The following is a 25,119-nucleotide window of genomic DNA, read 5'->3' on the forward strand; positions in this document are numbered from 1 at the left end:
AACCATGCAAAAAACTAATGTGTTTTACAAAGTACTTAAAGTGTCAACTATAAATTAAACCATAAATCAGTCAAAACTGCAACATCCAGGAAGAAACAATTACAGATGTAAGTGTTCACTCTTTATTCAAAGAACAATTACTGCCATATGCTTGAAGTTCAGGGGATTATTTTTGTTGTGTTTTTGTTTGTTTGTTTTTAAACAAAGTGCAACACCAATATAACTAGTTAACCTGTTGCATGCTTACAGAAAGCACATTTTTACTGTTAAAAATCACATTCCATGTGTAGAAGTATATATAAAATAATTTATATCAGAATTCTGGGAAAATTTCACTCAATTTGCTCTTAATTCACTTTACATTATAAAGAACATATACATAGTAGGTACAGAACTCTCTCAAAATGCTCACAAGCATTTTTTTAATATCAATTATGGAAAGTTTTGTTACAACATGATAAACTTTTAAAATAAGTAGCTTTACTTTCTAGATAACAAATTAATGTAGCTTCTTACAGGAAAATTTTAATTATGACATTCTAAGAAAGCTGACTGAAGTAGACTTAAACACTGAACACTGAAGTAGACTTAATGAATTTTACTTTCAGAAATGTTTTTCTTCACACATTTCTGACATAGAGATTCACCCCATTCCCCTCCCCCCATCTATATCTTGGCAAAGAGATAGTCTAACTTATATTAACTGTGGTCCTTCAAGATTTACTATTCATATGTATTCCAATGAAGACACAGAAGTATCCTGCGCAGATGCATTTCTGGCCTGTATTGTTCATTGACAGCCATACCTGTGCTCCATCCTTCAACTAATAGTACTACAGGGAAAGGAGACTACACAGTGTCTTTTAACCTCACAAACAGAATGCAGGAACTTAAGAATTAACAGGGAAGAAAACATGCCATAGATCAGATATGCAAAATACACAATTTAAGAACTCGTTTTGTTGCAAGTTAGGCAACTGTCTCATCTTGTGTTCTTTTGTTCCAGCAGTGACAATACATCTGATGTAAACTGCTGCAAGGTTCCTAATTAAGGACAGCAAGCTAGCTCTCACCAGATGAACAGTTCTTGATGCTCCTACAGCATCAAACACTGCACAATGTTACATACTGAGTTCCCTACACACTTCTGCTGCGCACACATCACTTAAATTACAACTGATATATACCCCTGCTGGAATGGATGTTGATTGCTTCCAAATGCCTAGATATGTAACACCTAATCCAACATACCTAGCAAAGGCTAGGCAAATTTTGGATCAACACACATTGATCTTCTACCACTTATACACTTGCATGCATGTCACCTAGTTTAAACTAATTCTTCTGCAGGTGCAGAAGTCCTCCTACTTTCTACTTTTCTAGGAGCTGTGATTTCAGCTGAAACAGTTTTTGGGTCAGTAGGAAAAGATGATATTGTGAGATGTCATTGTCAATCAAAAGATGACATTATCAATACTTTTATAATCATGCTGGATCCAAGAGATGAATTGTCAGAAGCATTATGCATTTTAATAAAATGTGGTACTGTGGGAAGGAATAAAAAGAAAAGCCCATGTATCCTGAACCAGAGGGTGGTTAACTAAGATGGAGATTATATACAGACTATTAGAAAACTTTGTCAGTCCAGACCAGTTATAGATGATCTAGTGCATCTCATCAGCATTTGAAAGTCATTAGCAAGACACAGTAACTATACAGTAATTTCTGCTTCTTTTAGCAAATATATCTCTCTAGTAGTGTTCTGTAGGCTATGAGAAATATTGTCTTCTCTTGCAAATGATCTCTGCAAATTTAGCCTTTTATCTGAAATATATGATAGAACTCCAGTGCCACAGTGAAATACCAAGTGCCACTAATACAGGATTTACCAATATCACAGCTATTAGCTTTGTGAAATATAGTGCTGTCTGACAAATATCAGACAGTTCTTCAGGATCTGAAGAGAAATGGTAATATAAAGGAGGAAAACTCGTTTGAGTTATATGGGGGGCATCCAATAGTAATTTCTAAACTTTAATCAAAACAGCATAATTTATAGGGTTCCTATAAAGGAGATATTTTTTCTCAAAGATTAAGAGTACTCCCCTATAACCATGTGAAGAGAAATAGAGCTAACGAGAAGTAGTTTTCTTTCTCTCACTCAAGAAAATTGTTGGGGGTTTTTTTGACTGACCAAAAAGACAGTATTACCTCTAAGTAAAAAAAAAAATCAGTTATTTCAGGTTTATAGATCCTTGTAAGACTTTAAAAAAAATATTTTAATCACATATTAGTAGGTTCAGATTTCAGTTCTTTTCAATTTAACAGCTGAAATATAATCAGATGACATTTATATGTGTGTTGCAAGATAATGATTAGTCATAGATCATTTAAAATACTGCCAAGTTATATTTAAAAGACTGTACTTGTTTAATATGAAGTAGTCTTAATAGTCTTTACCTAAAAATTTTGTTATAACAATTCATAAAAATCATCTGTTTAGAGGAACATATCTATAAAGGTCTCACATCCATGGCAAGATTTCTCCTGTTTTACAGGCCAAGCATACTGTATTTCTCACATATGGGCTCTCTCCCATTAATCTGATTAAGGTACATCTCCTACCATCAATCTATTTGACCACTTCACATTGGTCACTATGCATAATCTAAAATTTTACTGCAACCACAAACTTATGACATAACCAATCTGAATTATCAAAACATACCAGTTTTTTCCGATGTTCTGAGAAACACCATGTCAGATGGGATTCGTTGATTCTGAGGAGAGGGGAAAAAAAAGGTATATTTTTTGTAAGTAGGAAAAAAGTTAATTCCAATCAAATGTCCAGTAAGATCTATCACCAAAAGGTCACACTTGGATTGAAACTCAATTAAAATAGGATTTCTCATAGTACTTTACATTCAGCATTTGCAATTCAGAAATCAATATTTTCAAAAAATTATACAATAAGCAAACAACAGCTAATCCTTTCAGATGCTCTTTATAAGTGAATCATACACGTGAAGAACCATAGCAGATTCACATTTTCTTGACTGAAAGCAGTAGATCAAGAATATAAATATCTAATTGAAATATTTCAAAAAATAATTTCACTGAGCAAAACTCTGACACTCAATTAGCATATATAACAGGAAAACCAGTGAAATTTAAAACATCTGTCTTGGCACTCAAGTTGCAAACATTATGTATACCAAGTATCCTCTCTCCCAACAAACACAAACATATGCAGAGGAAAGAGCAAGTCAGGGATTAGCATTTTCCTATTTCCCATATCTATAGACCTCTCCTCTACAAAGACAAAAATCAATAGAATTTCTTCCTCAGTATCTAAGGTATCGATGCACAGTCAGATGCATCTGCACACCTGTTCTGCCATTTCCCTTTCAAGCACAGAACTATCTGTACCAAATCACATTTTCAATTTTTTGTTGACCACAGAAAGGCCAACCTAAGCTTCCACAGATTTACCAAAATGAACAATACTGCCCTCACACACACATGCTGTCTGCTACATGACTACCCAAATCCTTAGCTCTCCCATCACTTGTTCACAAGGCATCTACCAGCACCAGTTACACATCGCCAACACAGGGTTTAAGAATGAAAAACTGGGGGGAGTAAAAATAACCATGTCAAAACCTGAAAGGGATACAGGACTGGAAAGGAAAAAAGTGACAGATTAAGCTGACAGGGAACAGGGCGAACAGTGGACAGAGCAATCAGAAAAGATACTGTACTGAATTGCAGTTTCTTCCATCACAACTTGTCCAGTATGCCACATGCTGTATTGTTCGATACTGAAGCGAAACACAAAGATTCATTTGCATTTCATTTACAGACTACCTTTAACCAATTAAGAAATCTCAGTGGATTCCTAGCAATGGCTTTACTAGTTTCATGCTAAAAATATTTCTTAATATTCCTTTCAGATTACTTGTTAAGAGGCTATAACGCACAAATATTTTTCACATAGAAAGTACCTCCATTTGAGGATAAATTTCAGGTTTTCCTGTTACACTTGGTTGATATTGCCTTGAAAGCCACTGCATATCTAAGGCTCATCTTTTATTTTTTAAGAGCTCACTGTTTGATTAGAAAAGAAAATAAATGTAGCTGACAAAGCCCACCACATGGCACACATGAACCTCATAGATTTCAGCCTTAAAAACTTGACTGAATTTACTCAACATAAGTTAAGAAGCATGTTCAGTATATGAGCATTTCAAAACTACACAATTACTCCCTATTTCACACTTCAATTGTAATCGAATTGCAAAATTAATACAGCAATAATTCAATTGTGGCTCTATTTTGTGCATAAACTACCCGCTATAGAAAACTGGTTATTTTGTACAGAAGAAACACCAATGAAGATGGGATCAAGCTAACCTGAAAACTTCAATTCAAAACATAAAGCAAGGGAACAGCTCACACGCTGAAAGCAGCCTACAGAATCCCGCCTCTAAATTTTATAAGGATAATTCTAGTCACAATACTTTGATTCACTGTATCAAAGTGGAAGATACAAATTCTATGGGTTATTACAAAGATGTAACTATCAAAGAAAAACATAATGAGTTCAAAATTATCTTTACATGAAATTCAAGTGCATTCAGGACGTAGCAGCTCTGAATGTCCTTATCCCAACAGCAATCTAGGCAATAGCCCAGGCCACAGCATTAGCAAACGCAGTCAAAAACCTCCTAGAAGAATCAACACAAACACAGAGGGGTATTTTTGTTCATTTGAGTCAAGCCAGTCCTCCATCTCCACTTTTAAGGACACAACACTGCTATGAACAGAAAGAAACCCAACATTCTCAAACTGGTTTGATTTGAAACCAGACACACAGTTTCTCATTATTAACCCTCCACCTTTTACTTTTTTGAAGGCAGCACTTCCCCTTCATCCCTGTGTATCAAAAGAAAAATCTACACTGATAGTCCCCTTCAATAAAACAGCTCAAAATACATCTGTCAAGATAATTAAACACTGCTTTGTATGACACTTAGTGTGGGGGACCTTCAAAATACTATGCCTGACTATCCATAAGGATCAGTTCAGAGTGAAAAAATTCACAGTCTCACTCATAATGGAGAATAAACGTGTATTTACACCAGACAACACCACTGAAGAAGCTGATGCTTTTTCACCATATATATAATGCTGTACTGTAACATTTGCCTTAGTTCTTGAGAAGCCACACTCATATAGCAATGTTATTTCTGACTACAAAACATCCTGGATACTGTAGGCAAAGCTTTCCATTACTCCAAAGAAACCTTCCCAAGATCGGCATGGAGCCACAACAGTGCCATTTTGAATAGCGTGATCTGAATAGATCTGACAAAGTCAACTGCCAGATTCTGTGTTATATGGGCTCAGCTTTCAAAATAAGGTGAAGCACTCTCTCTGATCTCTGGGAGGCACGTACCTCTTGCCTCTCCCCTCTAACATACTGTCAAGGACACCGATTCAGAAGTGGAACTGGAATCAACTGCAACTGTATTCTCTATTGATGGGAAGTTCAGCATAGAGGGGCCATGAAGGGCTACAGAGATGGTACTATCTCAAGCAATCAAGAAGCTTGGAAAACAAGCAAGTTTGGAGAAACTAGAAAATAGATGCGTGTTCTGGTTTACCTAAAAATCCTATGTGGTTAGCAAAAAAACCCTCCCCATACCTTAAAATTATGTATTTTCATGCATGGATACTTCCTGATTTGCAGCAATTCCCATTTATTTGTAAAAGCACCAAGAGTGCCAGTGTGCTTGTCTGTACGTCAACAGTATTCACCCTGAAGAGGCCGCTCACCTGTAACTGCAGCTAGTACAGCATGTTTTTGAATCCTGTCTTATAACAAAAAATAATTAAACATGTAGCGAAATTTATTATCCATCATGAGGCCAGATTCAAACAGGAATATCTCATATTCAGATTTGGAAAAAAATGCAGTAAAAACATTAACCTTAATATATATTATTATGCACCTATTAGAGAAAAGAAAAAAAAAGACGAAAGTGAAAACGCAACTTCAAAATTAAATAAATCTTTCCTTAAATGACAATAACAATTAAACAGATATCCAGTCTTCATATAGATTAGCTATACATTTTTGCAGCTTCCCTGCCAGCTCTGACATAAATCCATTACACAAATTTCAGGCTACTGGCTTCATGCCTACAAACTTCCAGTTACTGGTACACAAACCAAAACACTTGACCAACACACTAAAATTTTGCAAAAATAACAGTCAAATGATCTAATACTGAACTAAATAGAAGTTCTAACAATCCAAATGAGATATCAGGTTTTTACAAATCATTACCAACTTCCCGAGAGAATGCACATTTCACATTCAGTAAATGAATCATTCATCTGGTACTTGCTATCCAAGATTCAAGACTTTATGCCTGACAAAACTGGGCAGAATCATAAAATATCTCAAGTTGGAAGGGACCTAATAGGGATCATCTCCCTGCTCCTCTCAGGACTACCTAAAACTAAACCATTTGACTAAGAGCATCGTCCAGACACTCCTTGAACTCTGACAGGCTTGGCACCATGACCACTTCTCTGGGGAATCCAGTGATGGACCACCCTCTCAGTCAAGAACCTTTTCCTAGTGTCCAACCTGAACCTCCCCTGATGCAGCTTCATTTCATTTTTTTGTGTCCAATCGCTGGTCACTAGAGAGAGGAGATCAGCACCTCCTCCCCTGCTGCCCCCCTTCAGGAAGTTGTAGACTGCGATCAAATTAGTCATGTGATTATTTTTGCATTTTAATAGAAAATATGCATCTTGATTTTATGTCTTTTTAATGTGTTCTCTCTGCTTGTTTTTCTTTCCTGTAAAATAATGTAAGCTTTTCTCCATTAACGTATCTGAATGTATCCTTCCATGCAGGGAAGGCTAGAGATTGTCTTGTCTTTGCTTTCTCCCTCAGGAAAAAAAAAAAACAAAAACAAAAACAACAACAAAAACAAAACAAAAAAAACAACAACAAAAAAAACACAAACAAAAACAAACAAACAAACAAAAAAAACCCAAACAAACCAAAACCAAAACCACAACAGTATTTTAAGATTGACATCTCATCTTTCATCAGGTTTTCCATATTTTGGAAGTGGGCAGAAAGGTACTTCAGGAATACTAGATATCAAAAAACATTGTCACTATTACTGCTGACACTGGAGAGCAAAGATCCTCCTACAAAGACATACCTAGTCACTATAAAAGAGTGACTACACAGAAACAGATGGCAAGTATGCTACAAAAATCTTTACACCTTATTATGGAGAAAATTAAGTTCTGTTGTACATTGTCACAGACAAACAGCAGCAATATGTCAATCATGTTAGCCCTCTCATGTCATATTTATCAAAGTAGAACAAGTTAAAATGACAACACATACAACTTCAAGCATTCAGAAATCCATGAAGAAACTATGTAATCTCAATTACCATGGAGATGAAGCTAGAAATGTTTATTGATATATACTGAAATTTGAATATAGGTCATGAAAATGACTTGAACACATTGTTTTGCTTAAGTCTGGGCAGAATTAGAGCTCCAGGAAAGGAGGGCTTCCATTTCTCTCAGTGTTTGTCTATGCTGCAGACTTACAGATTCATTCCTAGATATCTAACTACAGCAAGACAAGGGTCAATACAAGGTAAGTCCTTCCCCAGCTTCTGGGTTCCCATGGCTAACTCCATGCCATCCAGGAATACTAGCCAGATTGGACAACAACAAAACCCACAAACACACATGTACTTCCCTGCAACACAGGCTACAATATTGACTTGAAAAATACAAGTACTAATATCTTTCAAATTACTTTTCCATTTTCTCATGTTACTATCATGAAATTGTTATTTACATAAGCTTCTCCAGCTCCCTAGTCAGTCTTCCAGTTCCTCTACAACAGCCCATAGCTACAGACCCTCAGAATTTTGCACTTACTCTCCTTTCTTCCCCATTCATGTAATTCTCTCATTGACTAAAATATTCCTGCTTGCTTCTGAGTTATAAACAGAAGATGCACTTCCCAGTTGTCTTCTTGCATCTGCATGCTGGGCAATACTGCATGCTAGCATTAACTGCAAACCTTACAAATATTGGATTAATTTCACTTTACGCCTGAGATTAAAAAAAAAAATTGTGTCCCTTCACAGCTCTAAGAAAAGCTCTCAAAGTTTTAAGATAAAGCATTACTGTTCCACGTTTTAAAACACTATTATGTGTTGTTATTAAATGTTATTAAGTAAATGTATTATTATTAACTGTGTTATTAAGGTTTATGCCCTTTTCACATCTCCAAAATGTATTCCTAATTATCAATAAACTACAGTGTGTAACTAACAATATCTGAACTCATCAACTCATCCCTTCAATTGCCTTAGTTAGGGACACTATGCACACCTATGCTTGGATTGGAAACTAAAAATGTACCTTAACACAAGCCAAGGAGAACATCTAGGAAGTAGCATGTCTGTTTGAAGCGGGGGACCATTTTTCAGCTAACATGTATAAATGTCTTCTAGCTTTTAAAAGCAGGCAATATTTTCTTCTGTTCAGGCCTCTTCCTGCCCTAGTATTAGTGCATTACAAAATTTTCAGTTGAAATAATAGATATATTACCTGGAACTAAACTTTTTTAAGCACATTGCAGTCACTTAGAGCTGTTTTATAATTAGTAAGGCCTATTTTTTAAAAAAAGACAATAATCAGAGGATATTCATTGTTTAAGTATAGAAAAGCCTTTCACTTAAGTTGTTAGTATTTGTGATGCAGTCACTAGTTAACATATGGATCTTCAGCTCAAATGAGTCATTAATTTCACTGCAGAAATGCTGTTGATGCATCTTCCAGTCAAATACAATGCTAACTTGTTCCTTTGCCATTAGAGTGAGCAATTGAACATTTCACTCCCCACTGGTTCTTTGGCTTAAGAGTCAACTCTGAAATTGAAAACTGCTGCTCCAACAAAATACACTTCTCAATAGAACCAGAAAACATTTAATTTCATTAGTCTGAAGGCACCCCCAGCTAGGCCAAAAGGGAAAAAAAGCTCTGCTGGGGCAGGAGGGAGCTTGAAGCTGAAAGACAACATTCAAACAATTATATGCATCTTACTGAGATACCTGAGTAAAATCTTCATCAAAAAGAACTCTACTCATTGTTTCCCTAAATCCTTAAACATTACTTTTTTCCATTAGAAACTTCAGGTACTCTCAACATATGATATGTAAATTGCTGCAAATAATGCTGAAATAGATGCTAATGACCTACCTCATATAAGACAGACTGATCCCCAAAGTAACTCCAGTTTTCCAAATTCTAGCATAATTCAACAGACTGATGGACCTCAGTAAACTTCAGGGAAGGCAGATTACCTATGTAGCCACTAGACTCTTCCCTGCACTCTACAATAATTAATTCCAGGTTAGAGATTAAGAAGGCCCTAAAAACCTTCATAACAAAAACCAAAGCAAATATCTCATTCTCAGTCTCCTGGAAGATCTGGAATAGGCACAAGTGAACAGCTGCAAGGTGACTCCAGCTGCCCTCTAAGATAGCAAGGAGTAAGGCAAAACAGATGTAAAGGTCAGACATATTAGTGCTAATCTTGTCTATGCTAGTATATGCTGCTCAGGCCCAAAAAGATACCAGGTACAGATAACAGACAAAAGAAAGGCAAAAAAAAAAAGGCAAGAAATAGTATAAACTGCATGAAAGTAAGTATATTTTAAGCTGAGAGCAGCAAACCAAATGAGATTTGGGTGCATTGTTCCTTCTTTGGAGTACAGAAGGAACAGAAAGGAAGGAAACAGAAGTTTTCCAAAACAAACAGGAGAGGAATTTCTTATTTACGGCTAAAAAAAAGAAAATAATCTCTATCCACCAACAATTTATGAGTTCTCCAAACTCTCCAAGTAAAAGGAGAGGTATTAACAAATAAGGAAGTACAAAATGTATCAGGAGGGCATATTTGCTGAAAGATTTTCTTTTATCAGAAGTAATTTACTCCACTAAATAGGAGTAAAACTACCAAGAAGTTTAGAAAAGTCCAGTCACTGACTAGGTTCCACTAAGGATTATTCTGCCAAGCTGCAACTTGCCATACAACACTCCAAACAAAGCTGCAGATACAAGCTTCAACTTGACGTGCATCCTTCCAGCATCTCCATAGATTAGCTCTCTAATACAAAGAGTAATGGGAATCACTTGCTGGCACCCAGAAAGTGAGCCACTGTTCCAGAATGAACTTAAGTAAAAACTGTTGCCTCTGACAAGAAAATTAAATTGACTTTCAAGGTCACAAAAATTTCTTAGTACCCCAGAAAGCCAACTGAAATAAGCAACACTGTCTTTATCATAATACTAACATAGAGGGGAAAAAAGTTTACAGCTCTCACTCACCATTTGCAATCAAACTGGAAAGCTTTTTCTCCTTTTTAAAAATATATTAACTTTTCTATTATTTAATTATATTATATTATATACATATTATAATTATATAATTTTTCTTTATATATGTAAAAATAAAACTTATCCTTGAAGGCTTCAGACATAGAAAAACACTGATTTGAGCATCACAAGGAAGGCATCAGTAATCAGACAGCTTAGAATATTCACCACAGCACAAGGCAGAGAATTTAATTCAGTAATTGTATTCCCTTCACTAGATAAATTTAAGCATATACCAATTCATAAAATATAAATGCTCACATTCAATTAAGCTTATAATTAATGAAAAAATAGACTTTCTTGAAGATTCTCAAATAAGACTTGAACTAAAATACTAGCTAGTTAGTACTTTACAGTTAAGTACCTCAATATACTTTTCTTCAGAAGATAATTAGCATGTTAATAATCTTTAGTCTCTAAAATATATTTAAAAAGTATCAACCTTTTCCACTATGATGAGGTCTCCAACTTGTATGTCTGAACTCTTAACTTGCACTTTACCTTAAAAAAAAGAAGAAATGTAATCAACTTAGGCACACATTAATAAAGAGTCACAAGAATATAAATCCGAGAATACAAGTTATACTTAAAGATGTTACTGTTTGGTGAAAATGTTACAATTTGTACAAAATGGATCTCTAATGAACACATTAATAAATTTCATATGTTTGAATGAATAATTCACTGGTTAAAAAAGTCTAGCTTTGTAACCAGTAAGCTATTGTAGATTAGAGGAAAAAAATACGTATGGAAGGTGCTCAAGTCTGATCTAGAGCATCAATAACAGTTTTAAAATTGGAAAAAGGAGTCTTTCACATCTCCTACTAGACAGCACTTCTATTTCTGACAAGTCAAGAGTTGTTAGGCTTACAGTCAAGGAGCATTCTCACACACGAGTTGTTAGTCACAGCCCAGTTACCAACAGGTAGTTTTGCTTGGCCACTAAAGTTACTGATGTAATTGGCATTGTCTGACGCTTGTTGGCAATTATAGTGAAAAAGAGGTAAGTCTCTCTAAAGTCAGAAGAAATGCCTGAAGATTTCATTTTAGAAAAGTAAAATATCAACACTTGAAACAGAGGTTTTTCATTCTCTAGAGCTGCCCATTCAGTAACTGCTGTGAACAACTCATTCAAAAATACATACAGCACATGTACCAATTTAATTTCTGTATGTTCTGTAGGGTCTTAATATTTGTAAGACTTAAGTTTTAACATTCTTATTTGATGGACTAAAAAACTGAGACAGAGAGGTTAAGCTACTGCCCAAAAGGAGTTATTGTTGATCTCATTAGCGTTCAGGAGTTCTAGTCCCAGGTCCTTGCTATAATTCCAGAAAAAATTGTTTCCCTGAGTTAAAAACAACCAACCAAAAAAAACCCTCATAGACAAACAAGTCAGGACATACGGATATCCTTTTCCAGGATTAACAGGTGATAAATTCAGAACTTGTTAACTCAGGATATAAACACATACATATTTACACAGCCTGATGAGCTGAAACACACACCCATAGGAAACATCTTTTCCCATCAGAAACACTATCGTGATTCCAAGCAGCAGGTAGCAGATGACAAGTATGTCAAAACATGGCAAGGTGCTAGGGTTCTAAATAAAAATCAGACTGAATGAATTAGAACAGAAGACCGACAAAAGCACAGGATGAGTAGCAATCAGTTTGGAGTTTAATCAAAAGTATTATGAATAGTAGATTTGCCAATGAGCATTCCATCATCTCTCAAGGTTATACTAAGTACAAAACAAAAACTAAGCTAGGCTCCAAATCCATGAGACCTCCTCATCATAACTCTCAATGAAGAGAGATTAGGTAGTTAACCTCAAAAAATTCCTTATATTTACATATGCCTTTAGTCAAAGGTAGCAAGATTCATGTTATGAGTAATTCTTTTCAGCACTTGCTCTTTAATATTGCATTTCATTCAAAAGTAACAGTTGTTTAATGTTTAATTCAGTCAATAAAAAAAATTATTCCTACAGCTAATTTCTAATACATTTTCCATGACATTAGCACTTCTAAAATGTGCAACGCCAGAGGAAAATCAGAACTTTTGTTTGGCCTGTGTGCAATGTTATTTCTGAAAGCCAGTCGTTGTTATTGATAATGATCTTTTACACCCATTCAATTTTTCAGTTGCCAAAGCTACCTTCCCCTCCCTGCCCCCAAATATAAAACAAATTATATCTTCAATCTGATTCTTAACTTTTCCATAACACATTTGTGAGGGTGAAGGGAGTAGCAGAAAACCAAGGTATAAAAAGGTGTAGCAAGAAACATTAGCAGTTCTCTACAGGAGTTTCAAGATATCTATGGAAATTAAGTTAGTGCCAATCTCTCAACATTTTTTTATTTTTTTAATCTAAAGTAACTAATACTAAAGCTCAACCACTAAAAGAACAGTCTGATACCAAATGAACATATTTAGTCTGCTTAACTGCACAAGTCTGTGAATTCTCTTTAAAAACTCTCAAGTTTTGACCAGAAGTGAATAGTATATACCAGAAAAACATCGTAATGTTTACTTTGCTTTCTAAATCTGTTAGCTTTACCAAAAGGATAGCTTTTTCTATTTTGTTTTCAATTCCTCTGCTAACAATTTTCGTCAGTTTATCAGTGTGATAACCAAGTCAATCAACTAATTATAGTAATAACAGCCACAAAAATTCTAGTACCAGCTGTGTTAAGTCTCAGATCTACGTCACCTACGCAGTCATGTATGACCAAAACCATTCAGACATACTAATCAAATGCAACTACTAGCAATTTTATCAACTTAAACAATTGAATTTTCCACAGTCATGTTCTAACAGCATCTACAGTAAAGATCAAAAGACACTAAGCCTCAAAGGAGAAGAGAAGGTAGAACATTCATTTGCAACATGATGTAGGGCAGACAAAAAGCAAAGACTCCTGGCGCCAAGTATACCAACAGGAACCCACACTGCACCTTTGCTTGTACTCAGTCTAGCAATCCTGGAAATTTCACACCATCAATTGAAAAGGTTCTTTATCAGACTGTTTTCTAGGTGGCTTAATACAACGCTACAGAATACCGTCTTTATTATACACTAACATGTCTTGTTAGAGCATCCTGTATATCCCCACACATAAGGAAATGGCCTGTGAGATACAAGACAATTAATTCTACAATGAATCTGAATGGCAGGACATATTCCATTAAAAACTAATTGGTAAAACGTGGCAGTAATTCAGAGAGTGGCTTAAAATTTTGAAAAGTCAACAAATAACACTTTCCTTTAGACTAGCAAAAATGAGACTCATAAGATACCATTTCAAAGAACATTAAAATAATGCAATACTACATCTTAGTGAATATGCATTTAGAGAAAAAAAAGACACTGAATGTTATTCACTGCATAAATTATTTTTGCAAATTATTTTTTCTCTAAAAACATCTCCGCAGCAAAACACTCTTCACCATCTGTGTAATTACCAATAAAAAGTCCAAAGCTGTCAGAAGTGGCTGTGCATCCAGACTTTATAGTCCACCAAGGCGCAAGGCTTTTGCCTAAAGCAACATATAGAATTATGCAGCACTGGAACATTGAAATGTGTCTGTAGTAATTCATTATACTTCCAAGATAAAGCCTTTTGAAATGAATTGCAATGATTGAAAAACTAATAAATATCCCATATGCATTAACAAGTATTTCACATAAAAATCTAAGAAATGAAGTAAACAAAATGTGGGTATACACTATATCAGAAATTAATTTGTTACTTTTTATTAAAAAGTGTCTCTGCTACCTGAGTGCAAGCTGCTCCTGAAAGAACAGTAACCACTGAGAGTAGCATTTTCAAATTCTTGTAAATTTGCTATTACATCTTACCCATTGTACCTTGAGTACTGTCTGAAGTACTGCTTCTGGAGTTGGTAACAGAGCTTGCCATAAATATAAAACTCTTGAATGAAAGGCATCAAGTATAGACCATATGAAAGTTTTGCCTGGCATGTATTAGTCTGAGTTGTCAGCATAATTAGAGTGTACATAATACAATGGGGAGCTGGGGGAAAGCTTAAAGCTACAGTGAGTCCAAGGTGAGGATGCTGATCTTTCAGTGCAAGCGGTGTCCTTAGGTCCTTCTTTCAAACTCCATCTTACATAGTGAACTGAGGTTAGTCTTTAATCATCAATATAAAACTCCAGAGAGAAGCTTCCTAGCTCTTCTCCTCTGTGTACTATCTCCTCTTGGGTGAAATGGAAAGCCTTCATTCTTTCTTATCCAATCTCCTGGATGCTGCAAAAATGTGGAAGAAACAATCCCCTTGACATTTCCTCTCTTCTGGCCTCCTTTTGAAATTTTCTTACATTAAAATTTCAAGTTCTGTTTCTGCTGTTGCTTACTGCTGTCCTAATCAGCTAGATTAAATTGATACAATTCTTTAAAAACTTCTCTGTTCCAAATGGTCTACATATCAGGAATGGAGTCATTGGTAAGTCTTTATTGCTTGCAATATTTCAAACGTAATAATGTACCTCTAGATTCAGAAATATTTCTTTTTCTTAAGGCAGTGGCTTTTTAAAAAGCAGAAGGATGACCTTGTTCTTGAAGAGCTGAAATGCTAACGCTATAAGAGGTTTCAATACAGATTTCAAATAACTGCAAAAGAATAATATTACAATAATCAAGACATTCTGATGAACATCTTATTTAAAGTTGCAGATAACATAGGTATAAATGATTGAAAGCTGATTGCCTCTTGACAGAGACCATTTTGCAATTTAAAAAAAAGGTCAATTGAGATATAAACTCAGTAAGGTGGCATTTTAGGAATACAGCAGCTCCCACCGCATAAACAGAAGTTCAAAAGTTAAAAAAAATTCAAATCACCGTAGATTTCTAAAACAGATTCAATTCTCCAATTTTAAAGGAAACATACTAGCTTTCACATTTTGATCTCTTATGTAGAGCACTTATTGATATTTTCTCGATTTCAAACAGTTCTGGCATATATTTTTCAACTTCACTACATTCTTAAACACCCTTTAAGGATACAGCAAAGACATAAATCTTTCACATTCAAAGCCTGGATGGAATTATTTCATTAATCTCACCTCTCCTGACATTCATTTCTTCTCTTCCTTTGCAGGTTGCAAAGTGAGAGAGAGTTCTGCAACACTTCTGAAAATCATGTTAAATATCCTGAGATGAAATGACAGAAGTATGGCTCTCTTCTGCAGCTCGCAGTTGTGACTTACAGTTAGTTAACTATTTTCTTCTTGATCTTTTTTCTTCACAACTTCAGTAACACTGCATGGGCAAACGTAACTAGGAAAGGTTCAGGGCAGAACGGCCAACTTCAAGAATGGGAAGGGAAAAAAAGAGTTGAAATTCTTCACAATTTTATTATCCAATTAGCTTTTGGCAGCTTAATGAAAGAGATAAGAGCCTGTTTATGAACTTGAGGTGATTCTTCTGCAGAATAGCAGTGTTTTTTATAGGCGCTTAACTGGTCATACCTAAGTGCATGAGACAAGAAGCTGTGCCAAAAGTATAAAGGGCCCTTAGGAAAGAAAAACAGAAGTCCTCCCAAATGTGCAGGCATAGGTCTAAAATTTTTTCCATTGCAGTTTCTGCTCCACAAAAGAATATGCAGGTGAGCTGCTCTGAAGCAGAAAAAGGCAATTAAATTGACGGGCTCTTCAGTAGGAAGATAATTTCAGTTCTACAGGCAGATACTCTTCCTCCCTTCAACTTGCATTCTGACTGAAAACTGTCTATTAAGGATTTGTAGACTTCGATATGCAAAAAAAAGAAAAGTAGATTTTGCAAACATCTCAATAAAAAGATTAAGACAGCAGAATGCATCACACACTGAACAATTTAAGAGATTCAATACCATAATCTTGGGAAGTATACAAGGGAAAAGATTCACATGAAAGACATGGAGACGAGTACACTTGCTCACAAAAGAATTCAATACATTTACTCATTTGCATGTTTCATCACTTGTCACAAAGAGTTGAAAAAGTAGAAACGGTTCAAACTTCTCGTGTAGCACGTTCACCTTCTTGACAAGTACAAAGTTACACATAGCAAATTCACCAAGGGATGACTGAAGACTGAGCTTTGCCTTGTTACATGACAAATAGAAAACTGCATAACACTGGCTATCTCATGGATGAGAATTAGTCTATGGACACTAAGCTGGCCATTGCTGCCTAAGTACAATTAAGTAACACTTAAAATAGATGTCCCATTCTCCCTTGATTTCCTGCTTGGAACAACTCATTATTATAAAAAAAGTTAAGACTTACTGATTAGAACAAATACTTATTCAAGGTCTTGAATCACTAGAAAGAAATTCTAAGCCTTCAAGAGTCACTAATGTGAATCCACCATCTTCAAAAAGCTGGTACTTCTTACACCAGCAACATGCATACGCGTTTTACCTGTTTAGGGGTTCTGAGGCTAAGAATGACTCCACAGAACGTCAACACCGCTAGCTAGTCAAAGACTTCCTGATTTTAATCTATTGCAAAACTGTATAAAAAGATTTTAACTTACAAATTGGCCTACCCACACTATCTTTATACAAGTAATTAATCACAATTAAAATCCCAGTGGCTTCTTTTGCTACAAATACATTTATTTCTCTATAGTAAACAAATAATTTTGCAAACAACTAACTAGAAGTGATTAAATTTATCTTCCATAAATGATACAATTAAACCAAGGATAACACTGAACCTTGCTAACTTTAAGTTTTCCTACTGTCCAATTTGAGCAAAGGCAACCTGCTTAACCTCTCTATGTCAGTTTCTCCATCTTTGAGACGGAAAAAATACCTATTTCAAAGAAAAGACTATAAAAACTACACAAGTCATAAAATCACTAAGAGGAAAAAAAAAAAAAGATGCTAGAGCAGTATAAAGTGCAGTTCCACTCTGAAAAGTGACTCTTAGGAGTGGCATCGATTTTCAGGCTTTAATTAAATCAGTATCAAGTCTGTTCATTCACAAGTAACAAAGCCTTCTTTCTCCAAACCCTTAGCCCATAGGTTAGTATAGTAAGCCTAACCAAATTTTTCCACTTGAAGAGCACTGCTAATATTAAAAGTTAGGTAGATTATACTGAAAGTTTTTATAAAAATAGTTTGCAGAAGTACAGTGGCTTTATTAAATTGCACAGATAAATACCTAAATCCTTCTCAAAACCTGTAAAAATCTTGGTCTAATTTTATCACAGCAGGAAGTCCCTTTTTTTTGCCTCAATGATACCTTTCAGTTTCAGAATGCCTTATTATGAAAGAACCCTATATTATGAAAAAGGTACAATTTATCATCTATTCATTATTTTATTTATGTGTTTGTGGCAATTTTTAGTACAGCTTTATTTTGAGTGGGGACTGCAATAACGTTTTCATTCTTAAAACTAGCCACAACTCAGAACATCGTTAGCTCATCAATCACACCACTGTCAACATGGGATTCAGAATTCACTGTAAGCAAAAATCTAGAATCTTTACTTCTGTAGAGTATTGCAGTCTTCAAAAAAACACAAAACAGAACAAAAATCAAGTATGAATTCATGATGGCACTGACAACAAAACCTGAAAGTCGAAACAGACATACACATCTGTGGATAAAAGCTGATATCCTTTTTTAAACCAGGGCATTTTTAAAACTTCCTTTGAACAAGTCACTGCTCTCCACATGTCAGTTCCTGATACAAGTGCTGGGCTTTACCTATATACTATCATATACTATTTTTAAATCTCTATTCCATATCTAGATAACAGTTGTGTCAATGTGACCAAATCCAATTTTAATTCGACAACTTCCTTATTTCTAGGAGAAGCTATAAAACGAAAAGTTCCTCAAATACACATCATCTCACAAAATATTTCATGAACTGGGAAAGAGGAAATCAGGATTCCAAAAATTCTACTTAGATGCTGCTTAAATACCTAGCAACTTACCAGAAACTCCAATATTAACTCTAAACGAGTGAAAAAAAGAAGCACAAAATGCAAACTTAGGTCTTAAAACAGCAAATGTCAGTCTTGACATTTACATCACACTGGTAACTATAAACTATACATGTGCTTCCAGAACTAATAATTTCAGATTACTAACACTACTGCTGAATAGGATAGGATTGTATTATCTGTTTCAAAGGTAAGTGTTCAGTGGTCTACCATAACAGATCTAAAAAAATGAATAAAACAACTAACAGGTTAAATTACAACTTTGAAAGAAAAGTTGTTAAGAGTCCATTTCTTCACAGATTGTATTAAAGACTGTAAAGATCCGGAGGGCAGCAATACAACCACTTGTGTTAAAGAAATGATAGCTATCCCATTTGCAAATTTCCACAGTGGTATGTCTAAATGTTGATAAAACTATTTCAGGCTGACCAGGAAGGGAAGAACAATAGGCAAACATGCCCTACAGTTGCTCTCTTCTGTATGGAAACTCCAGAAAACAATGCAAGTCTCCATACTGCGAGGAAGCTGTATAAATTCCTCTCAGCTGCTAGGTTATGTCATCACTAATGAGACTGTTGCCTGTTTACTTACCTTCCAATTACTTTAAAAAATGGGGTAAGACTTCAGACAGAACATACTTGTGTTACATTACAAGGTTTTTATCCATTTTTTTCTGGAGAGAATATTATCCAGAGCTACTCCAAGAGTTTAGTTTCTAATTAAGGCTCCCAGATCTGGTGAGGTTACTCTTCCCGCTGACTCTCTGAAGATATTCACCAAGATACACTAAAAAGTGCAGCAAAATGTATTTTGGGAGTTAGTGAACAGAATTTACACTTGGCACAACGTATGCCATATACTCTTAACTGCTTGAGAAGCAACGTCACATTCCTTAACAACTTCCCACTTTCTAGAACTTTTATGCCAAGGAAAATCCTTAACAGAGACTTCCCAGGATATTGTAGCAAAATAACTTTTGAGGGTAATAGCAAGGTCATGTTGTTTTGTAAGGTTGTTCATTACAGTTCAACTTGGTAATAGGTTATTCATTATTTTATGGCACCTTTCTAGGTGGCACTCTGTTCTGAATCTAAACAGTAAAATGTGCTAAGCAACATAAAAGTGGAAGAGGAGTGCATAGGTTTTTTTCTCCTATGTCCATGTTTAAAATTTACAGTATCCTACCAAATTTAATTGTCACTTCACAGCTGAAGTGCTTCATTTCCTTAAGTCTTCATGAAAAACTGTCAAAGGTTTTGAGTCCAAAAAATGTCATAACTGTGATTTCTCCTCATATTAATTTCTGGAAAGAAAACCAGCATTTCTACTGCATGATCATATATATTTCAAATTATAAGCAAAAATTGAAATCAATATATTTGATACTGAAGCTGACTCACAATACATCTTCCTTTTCTTAAGCACAAATATATCCACCAATTTTGAAAGGCTCTAGTGAATTTTAATTAGATCGTATTTCTCAGTTACTGATCCCTTATTTCCTATACACACTTGATATATAGCTGACAGTGTTGCTAAGTTACTGTTCGGTATCAGTTTCAGAGGAGAACTGCACTTTGAAGTAATAGTCCTAAACAGCAGAATATTTTAAAAATATATACAATTATATACATATACCTTTCCTTTACAAACAAAAGATTTACAACACTTCTTAAACAGATCAAGTTTAACAGTCGTATTTATCTGAAGGAAATCAAGAACATTTAGTTTAGCATCAGTTTCGTTCTGAATAGTGCAGCTTGAGACTATTAGTTATTTCTTTGAACTGAAAGTCTGTAAATGTATATATAAGAAAAAGATGAAATATTTTAAGGATTTATACAAATGGTTTTGCTAACCTCGTACTGTCAGCTTACTATATAACTGTGAGTTCACTTCCTTGTCTCTCTTGTAACGTCGAAATTCATCAACGGCTTCCCGTACCACTGTGACCGTCAAAACAAATCCCTGTTAAAGATATAATTATGCAATTCAGAATTCTCAAAGTGCTAGAATATAAATACATATACACACTATACAGAGTACGAACATGTGCTTAGAATATTTACTTTCTTTCTCATTTGGATTTTATTGTTTTCTTCAATCTGTTAAAATATCATCTTGGTTTAGTCCAAAAAAAGGAAAATCATACTGGTACATTGTACAAATTAATTAAAATAACTACACCTCCAAATACATGTAATTCAGATATAATTTGAAATTTGAAAAATTAAAATGCTTTGGATGAGCTGAAGATAGCCTTTGTAATTCAATAAGCATATTTCCCTATCCTCCACAAATTTTAGGGCTTTACGAAAAACATTTAAGTCTCCAATTCTGATTTTGAATTCTCTGCCTTTTTCCTAACAGATAGAAATAAAAAGGTAAACAGATGGCTAGTTTAATTAATTTTAATTTTTCCATCTTAAATGTAGTTATTTACCAATATGTCAAAGATTGACAAAGAAAAAGGGAGTTTGTTCTGAAAAACTAAGTATCTAGATGCTTTGGCTGCTGCTTTCACAGCATAGCGTCACTGCAGCTTCTGCTGGAGGCAGTACACGCAACTAAGGTGGTCTCTGGCCACAAAAGAGGGTAAGCTAAAAAGAATACAGAACAGTTCAGGGATAAGCATGAAAGAGTTTCCTCTCTCCCTTTCTAAACCTCCTCAGATATGGTATTCTGGCTTCTTAAACTCAAGTGCTCAGTCTTTCTCCATCAGTGAAAGGGATTATAGCCATCTGTAAGTATGATGGCTAAAGAATTCAAACATTCAAATATCCTCCAACAGATAAGGTTCTAGATTATCTATCTAACTTCAGACACCCACCAATACTTTCCTTCTATAGAAGAAAATTTATACCATTAGACTTTTCTTGCAGAAGTCCAACAATTTGCCAACCTTCCCCTAACCTCATAGCAATAAGAAAGGAGTGAAGGTGTAGAGTTTTCCTAAAGGACTCTTGACTAAAATTCTCCTTTTCAATAGCAAGGGCTGTTTTGCAGTTCCAGTCCTAAATTCCAAAGCTGACTCTGGTGCAACCTTATACTTAAACACTTCTTGTCTGTTCAGGTTTACACTAGCTACAACAATTATTTAGAACTACATAGAACAAAAAACTGCCTTTACAAAACGCATTCCTTTTCAGTAGGGTTTTCCCTTTCTCTGGCAGCAGCATTTTCACAAGCTTTGGCAGTATAAATATTTTAGCCACATAAAAATGCGCTCCTGAAGCACCTTCAAATATATTTGCCATTTGCACATATCTCATTAACGAGACAGTAATCAAGGCACAGAATGCAAGGTGTTAATTGCAAGAACTTCCCCTCGCTGGGCAGCTCAGTATAGCTGACCATGACTATGAGGAACAATTTAAGACAGACATTTCCGTTTTTCCTTATTTGCTTAAAGGAACTTGATACTCTTCCAAAGGGGAGCTGAAATTGTGCAGCCAATCTTACAAAAAAAAAAAAAACCAAACCCTGTCATCTTTCTTTAACGGTAAACAGCTAAATATCTTTAGCATACTGCTTACAATCAAACTTGTATGCTTTACATCCTTTGTATGTTGGACTAGAAATGAGAACTCCATTCCCTACCATGCAAATGACAACAAACCAGTAAAATACAGTCTTGTTTGAAGAACTCCAGTGCTTGATCTAAGTGTACAATGTCTGTTGTAAAAACTGTTGAAGTAAACAAACAAAAAAACCCCCACAAAAACAACCCCTACACACCACAAAAAAAGCCCAAAAACCTTTTAGCACATAATCAACTTCTATTCAGTTGGGTTTAAGTATCAGGCCGAACAATTTTTCTTTTCCTTTAAAATCTTGAGAGAAAACACAATCCAAGTCATAGCTACTCCTCTGATTATTACTGAAAAATTAGCAGTTACATGCTCTTCAAAGAAAATCAAACTTATCTGTTAAGCAACAAAGACAGCCCAATGGGTTTGATGTAAATGTTTTATATTTTCATCATACATGCTGAGCCTTACTCAACATCCAATTAATCTCTTTTACCTGGAGATTAATCATTGGAAAAGCTATTCAAGTAGAAGCAAGTGAGTTTAGCAAAAAAAGGGTACCACTAGCACTAACTGAGATAGTGTTGTATTTTCAAGCTGTATGTGAAAACTGGGGAACATCATTCAAAATATCCTTGAATAAGACAAACACATCTATACAGAACAGATCACCAGTGTTTGCAAAATACAGTATTTTCTCCCTTCTTTGGGCAGGGATGAGGTAAGCTGAGATGCTAAGTGATTTTTTTCCTTACTACCTCACTAATGTATAGAGCTGTACACAGCACTTCACTGTGACCAACTTCCAGACAAGGCTGACTTCTGTCTTTTCGTAATGGGTCATGACAAAGACCTTTGTAAATATCCATTTCAAATCCCACTGTTGAACAAACTTTCTGTCTTGGAAGTGTTTTTTTGTTGCAGCAGAAGCCAAAAGTTGTCTGGAAATAGAGGTGTGAAGAACCTCCAGGAGAGCGTCTCCATTTATCAATACTTAAAAGGACACATGTTGCAACAATGAAAACAATTAAATCAATCCAGAATATTTACTCTATTGACTTGTTAAGAACGACCTTTACTCAAGCAGTCAGCATGTCACTGTTCCTCTTGAATACCACTGAGAATAAATGCCACTGAAAAATACCATTTTAAAAATAAATTTAGAAAATAAAGCATTTGTTCTTCATGCCTTGCTTTTAATCCTGGGGTGGAGGGGGCCAGGAGGAAGATGAAAGAAAGGTAATGATCTGGTTACAAACAAGAAAAGAATTCCAAATCATGGGAATATAGCTGGCAGACTACCACAAGGGCCTCCTCTGAAGAGAATACAATTTTCAAACCATAGGAAACCTGAGTGAGAAGTAACTGGTTTGAACAGTTTCCCAAGAAAATACTGCAGAAGGCTCAATAATAAAAAGACATATTGAAAGGAAGCCAGTGCAACTGGCAGGGCAATCAATTAGAAAAGCATGTTTAATGAATAACTTATTTTTAAGACACATTTTCCTCCTCCTTTATCCACGGCTTAAAATATTTTATCTCAATTTTTGGGAAAAAAGGACATGATCAAAACCGATATAGAAGGAATGCAAAAAATTTATGCTTTCAATTCTGACCTAGCCTGAGTACATAAAATAGTGAGCAAACAAACTGAAAGAAATTTAACACACAAATTACCTATGTTACCAAATAAGGTTCTCTACTAGCTGGTGGGGGGTTTTTTTGTGTGTTTTTCTTGTTGTTGATGTTGTTGTTTGTTTGGGGGTTTTTTGTGGTTTTTTTGTTTGGTTGGGGTTTTTTTGGGTGGGTTTTTTTTTGGGGTTTTTTTTTTTTAAACCCCTCAAATGACCAGCATCAGAAAGGAGCACTACTCACTCAGACTAGCTGGTTAGCAAAAATGACCTCCAGCCTGTGGGGCAGGAGTGTGGTAGGCAGGTGGAAGGGAGGGGTGGAGTATCTGCTGTAAAATACTGTAATTTCAAATGAGCATTTTACTTCTGTTACGTACTCTAATCACTGTATTTTACCAGATGGAAATTTATGAAATCTATGTATACATGAACTTTTCATCTGAAGCTAAAAAAACAAAACTTCTAGTTAATAGTATTTTTCTGTTTACCAGAGGAGCCCAGTATGTGTACAGGTAGCCTATTTTCAATGCTGGTACAAACTGTGAGCAGGACACGACGAGAAAATAGAGATTCAAGAAAAACTTGAACTGTTCATATAAAACCTAGAATGAAAAACACAAAATAGATAAATGCCTTAAAATTTGTACCCATAATGTATGTAAAACTCACTTTTTCATGACAGTAGATATAAAACCATTATATGGATACTATTATATATGGTACTATTATAGTACTATATGGAACAATATGCTATATATCGTCACAAACTACTATATGCACTGTAAGTTATTTTAATATTATACTGCTATTTTTTTGAGAAAAATCCTTTGATATTAATGCCTCTTTTCTCTCTGAAAAAGCAATTTACTAAATTTTTGATATTTTGAAAACTGGACTATGTGAATTCATCAATCTTTACAAAGATTAAATATATATCAAGATCACCGTGCAAAGATTTACTCTTAAATATCTACAGTAAATAGAATTCAGATGTTTGTAGAAGCAGATTGCAATAATTTTATACCCACAATAGTTACCTTTATGAGTTAAAAGTTTTTGAAAATTTTCCCTTTTTTATAGTATCAAAAAAGGCAAAATAAGTTTGTGAGAATGTAAGCAATGAAAGTTCAGATAAAGTTTTTATTTTTAACTGCTAAAACTTTTCTTCCTAAAAATACAGCATTAAAAGTAAATCTTAATTTTTCCTTAAGTAATAACACTTAAATTCTGTTTTATCTGTCTCACAACGTCTTTGAGTCTTAACAATTTTCATATCCTGGCCTTAAATAATAATAATCATTGGCATCAAATGAACAGAAAACATTTACAAAAATATTATCCCAGTCTTTGTCATTTGAACTTCTACAGAGTAACAAAACTGAGTCGGCTATACCATACTACTCTGCATCACTGTAAGAACATCCTAAAACTTCAGCCCTGTCTGCAGCACATACAGAAAACAGTATACACGAACTCCTCATCACTTGTGT

The 25,119-nt window shown here is 34.9% G+C and overlaps 1 protein-coding gene across 4 annotated transcripts in view; it reads right to left on the reverse strand.

Moving 5' to 3' along the window:
• ATP9B (ATPase phospholipid transporting 9B (putative)) overlaps window positions 1-25,119 on the reverse strand; it is a 172,366-nt gene that overhangs the window by 117,213 nt on the left and 30,034 nt on the right. For 3 of the 4 annotated variants that reach the window (XR_011047779.1, XM_068395816.1, XM_068395814.1), the window contains exons 4-7: window positions 24,118-24,231; window positions 20,328-20,436; window positions 10,940-10,998; window positions 2,729-2,780 (exon numbers count right to left, since the gene is read on the reverse strand). Coding sequence is in view for 3 of the 4 variants with exons in the window: in XM_068395816.1 (XP_068251917.1) it covers window positions 2,729-2,780; window positions 10,940-10,998; window positions 20,328-20,436; window positions 24,118-24,231 (334 nt within the window). In the remaining variant the exon portion in view is untranslated. The remainder of the gene's footprint in view (window positions 1-2,728; window positions 2,781-10,939; window positions 10,999-20,327; window positions 20,437-24,117; window positions 24,232-25,119) is intronic. The other variant, XM_068395815.1, reaches the window with a different exon arrangement.

This window comes from Nyctibius grandis, chromosome 3 (genome assembly GCF_013368605.1).
Source record: "Nyctibius grandis isolate bNycGra1 chromosome 3, bNycGra1.pri, whole genome shotgun sequence".
Lineage (NCBI taxonomy): Eukaryota > Metazoa > Chordata > Aves > Nyctibiiformes > Nyctibiidae > Nyctibius > Nyctibius grandis.